At 49.4% G+C, this 3,724-nt stretch overlaps 1 protein-coding gene across 1 annotated transcript in view; it reads left to right on the top strand.

The window, feature by feature from the left end:
* The window catches only part of RBMS2 (RNA binding motif, single stranded interacting protein 2), a 65,323-nt gene that overhangs the window by 57,696 nt on the left and 3,903 nt on the right, over positions 1-3,724 (top strand). Inside the window, exons 7-9 of the mRNA XM_015429636.1 lie at positions 1,378-1,424; positions 1,599-1,692; positions 3,277-3,327. Of these exons, the coding sequence (XP_015285122.1) occupies positions 1,378-1,424; positions 1,599-1,692; positions 3,277-3,327 (192 nt within the window). The remainder of the gene's footprint in view (positions 1-1,377; positions 1,425-1,598; positions 1,693-3,276; positions 3,328-3,724) is intronic.

The raw sequence follows: 3,724 nt of genomic DNA on the forward strand, positions 1-3,724 counted from the left end.
TTTATTTGTTTATTTTAATTCAATTTTTATCCCGCCCTCCCCGCCACAGGCAGGCTCAGGACGGCTTACAGTACAGGTTAAAACCACATTAAAACACAAACATGACAAGCCTAGCTCAACAATAAAATAGAATAAAATGAAAATAAAGTGCTGGTGACAATAACAACCCCGGTGGCCGTGATAGATGTTCCCCAAAAATGGTCCCCGTCGGCAACCGGCATAGTTCGTATTCTCCAGTTCAGTTAATGTTAGTTGATGTTACTAATATAACTGATGTTATTAGTGGCGGCTCCTAGTCGAAGGCCTGGGTGGAAGAGCTCCGTTTTACAGGCCCTGCGGAACTGCAGAAGGTCCCGCAGGGCCCTGATGTCCTCCGGGAACTCATTCTACCAGTGTGGAGCCACCACTGAGAAGGCCCTTGCCCTGGTAGAGGCCAGTTTGGCATCTTTTGGTCCTGGGAGGGCCAAACGATTTTGTGACCCTGACCTCAGTGCTCTCTGGGGGATGCGTGGGGAAAGGTGGTTGTTATGTCCTCAGACCACTGCCAGGCGCCAGCCAGAGGCAGCTAGAGCTTCAGTCCCGGAGACAATAGGGACTAGGCTCCTGAACTTCCAGTAAGGAGCCAATAGGGACCTTGGCGGGGAGTTCAAACCCGCCAATAGAACCTAGGGGCGTCCCTCCCCAATTGTATAAAGTTGGCCACCCGTCTTCGCCTATGTCGTGGTCCGAGTCCTGATGTATCGAACCCAGTACTTTTCAGCGGTCCTTCAGGTATTAAGGAGCAGGAGGGCATCAGCATTTGGGAGAAGCTCATCATCCATGTATAGCAATTGGTGGGCCTCTCATTTGAACTTTTTGCTGCTTTTTGGGGATTGCAGAATGGGATGGTTGTCACACACACGCCTGGCAGGCTCCCTTATACACGTGCTTGGTGGGTTGCATTCAGTTTGGTGGGTCACAGGTTGTGGCCCAGCAGACCTCTTTGCTCAGCGAGCTCATCTGGTTCTCCACCCGGAGGGGCTAGCAGTGGCTCTGGGGCTCAGGTTGCCCCCAGTGTGTGTACAGACCTCATCTCCTTCCTCCTTTGCCTTGCAAGCATACCAACACCTTCACAGGTAGACAGAGGGATTTCTTTGGCACTTGAGCCAGAGGTTAGGTGGGTTTCTCTTTGGTTGGCTGCACTAGTTCTCCTGCCAGGCTGCTTGTGGGTACAGCCTCTCCATTAGCTAGCATGAGAGTTGCAACTTGTCCATAGGAAGGTATTCACTGACTGGCAGAAATGCCGGAGTTGGGATCCTGGTGTTTCAGGAGAATGGGAGGAGGCACAAGTCCCCCCCATGTGAACTAGGCCTTATTCTATTTGATGTTTCCATGCAGGGTGGGATGACCTTGACCTATGACCCCACAACAGCGCTACAGAATGGGTATGTCCTCTGTTTTACTGTGCCTTCATTTCCTCATCAAAAGTATGTTAGTAGATAGCCTGTTGTTCATCTTCAAAGAGACCCAGAAGAATCACTTCTGCACACAAGCATATGGGAAATCCAAACCTTTGCGAAGGGCTTTTAACTCTTCCTCCCCACCTTCCCCCATTGCAGGTTCTACACGACACCCTACAGCCTGGCTCCCAACAGGATGATTGCCCAGACTGCGCTCTCCCCCTACCTTCCATCACCCATTTCCTCCTACCAGGTATCTGTTGCGCGCACACACAGACAAGCTAAGCCTTAGGTAGCCATGAGAGAGGAAATCAAGGGGATGACTCTGCTGGGAATGAATACAGAAACTAAGGGTGTATCCTCCTCCTTTTGTACGTAAGAATCAATACACTTATTTGTCTGGACCATATGCCCTAATAAAATATGTTACGGGGACCCCGCACATAGCACATATTCAACTTGTGCTCCGTGAGCTACACTGGCTTCGGGTGGAGTACTGGATCCAGGTTCGAAGGTTTTGGTGCTAGCCTTTAAGGCCTTTAACAGTCTGGGAGCCACGTATCTTCGGGACTGCCTCTCCTGGTATGCCCCCCAAAGAGGGTTGGACCTGACATTTAAAAACTTACTGGTGGTCCCTGCCCTGAGAGATATCCAGCTGTCCTTGACCAGGGCCAGGGTGTTTTCCACTCTGTGAGCTCTCTGCCAAAGAACGCCTGTGCCCTGTGGGACTTAATGCAGTTCTGCAGGGCGGAGATGTTTCGCCAGGCGTTTGATTGAGGACAGTGGGAGTTTCCATCTGCCTGGCACTCCTGCCTCCCTCCCTCCCTCCCCTCCACGAGACGGTGGCATGTTCTGGTGGCTTCAGCGTCATCTTGTTAGGTTAAACACTGTATTTAATGGCTTTAAATTTTAATCGTGAATCTAATCTATGTATGTTCTGTATTGATGTACACTGCCCTGAGCAGGGGAGGGCAGTTTGAAAATAAATAAATAAATAATAAAACTCACTGCTTGCATTTGCTTCAGAAACTGATATGGAGTCAGGAGTATGAGGGTGTAGTATAGTGAGTGAAGGCCATCTGAGACATGATGGTGGCAGACCCATTTCATGAAACCCTCCTATGGCCTAGCAGATGCTGGGGAGTCTGGTTTTTAGAGTCAAAGGAGCATGCATCAGTGGCTTAACCTTTCCACAGCCTCCTCGTGTGCTTTTCTTCTCAGCTGAGCTCCAATACCAGCTTCTGCAAAGGAAGGGGATCAGTGTTCCCCCTAAGCTGAGTTAGTGTGAGCTAGCTCACAGTTTTTTAGCCTCCGACTCACACATTTTTGTCTTAGCTCAGGAAGGGTGGCTCTAGAGCAAACTAATTTATGCAGTAGCTGAATCGCTCGCTCAGAACTTTCATGTCAGTAGTTCACAAAGTAGAATTTTTGCTCACAAGACTCCACAGCTTAGAGGGAGCACTAGAAGGGACTATGGGGAGGTGAGAGGCAGGAACAGGGAGCGTTCAGTTCCTTTCACTCACATGACCTGTTTGCTCAAACACTTAAAACACACACAAACCTTCCCCTCCCCTCTACATGTAAGTGTCCGTAAACAAGCTGATCTCGTTTGGCCTTTAGAACGATTGTTAGCTGCAAGCCAGCAGGTCCCTGGTTAAATTCTCACCTTTGCCACAAACCAATGGGCCAGCTGGCATCTTTTGTCCGCAGCCCGTCTTGCATCAGTGATGGGGGGGGGATAACAGCATAGTGTATGTGTCAGGGCTGTTGTAAGGATCAGTATGTGTGGACTGCATTATCTAAACACTAACTATTATTATTACTGTACTGCTTTTAGGTTCACAGCCCATCATGGATGCACCATCAGTCGTACCTCATGCAGCCCACGGTGAGACCTGCTCCCCCCCCCCCCCAAATTCTGACCCCCTTGTTTAAGGGCACTTTCTCAAACCCCATGGAGAAAGGCCTTGTCAGTTTGGACTGTTTCGCGCATGAGCGCAGGACAGAAAGCAACAGAGAACAGTTTTTTAAAAATCAAATGTGCTCATAGCTTGGGGTTATGCTAGTGATGAACTCAGAGAAGTGAGTTGAGCATTACTTACGAAAACTTTCCTGGTACTCTTGCTGGATACCCTGATCCCAGATATTACATTTGCTCTTCCCTACTGCAGGCTAAGCATGAGGAGGCGGAAAAAACTGAGGGGCGGGGTGAGAGGAACGTATTACTTGGGTCTTACAGGGTGCCTGCAGTTGTTAGCACTTCTTACTGACACATCACTGCCAGA

This window comes from Gekko japonicus, unplaced genomic scaffold (genome assembly GCF_001447785.1).
Source record: "Gekko japonicus isolate JY-2015 unplaced genomic scaffold, Gekko_japonicus_V1.1 scaffold947, whole genome shotgun sequence".
Classification (NCBI taxonomy): Eukaryota; Metazoa; Chordata; class Lepidosauria; order Squamata; family Gekkonidae; genus Gekko; species Gekko japonicus.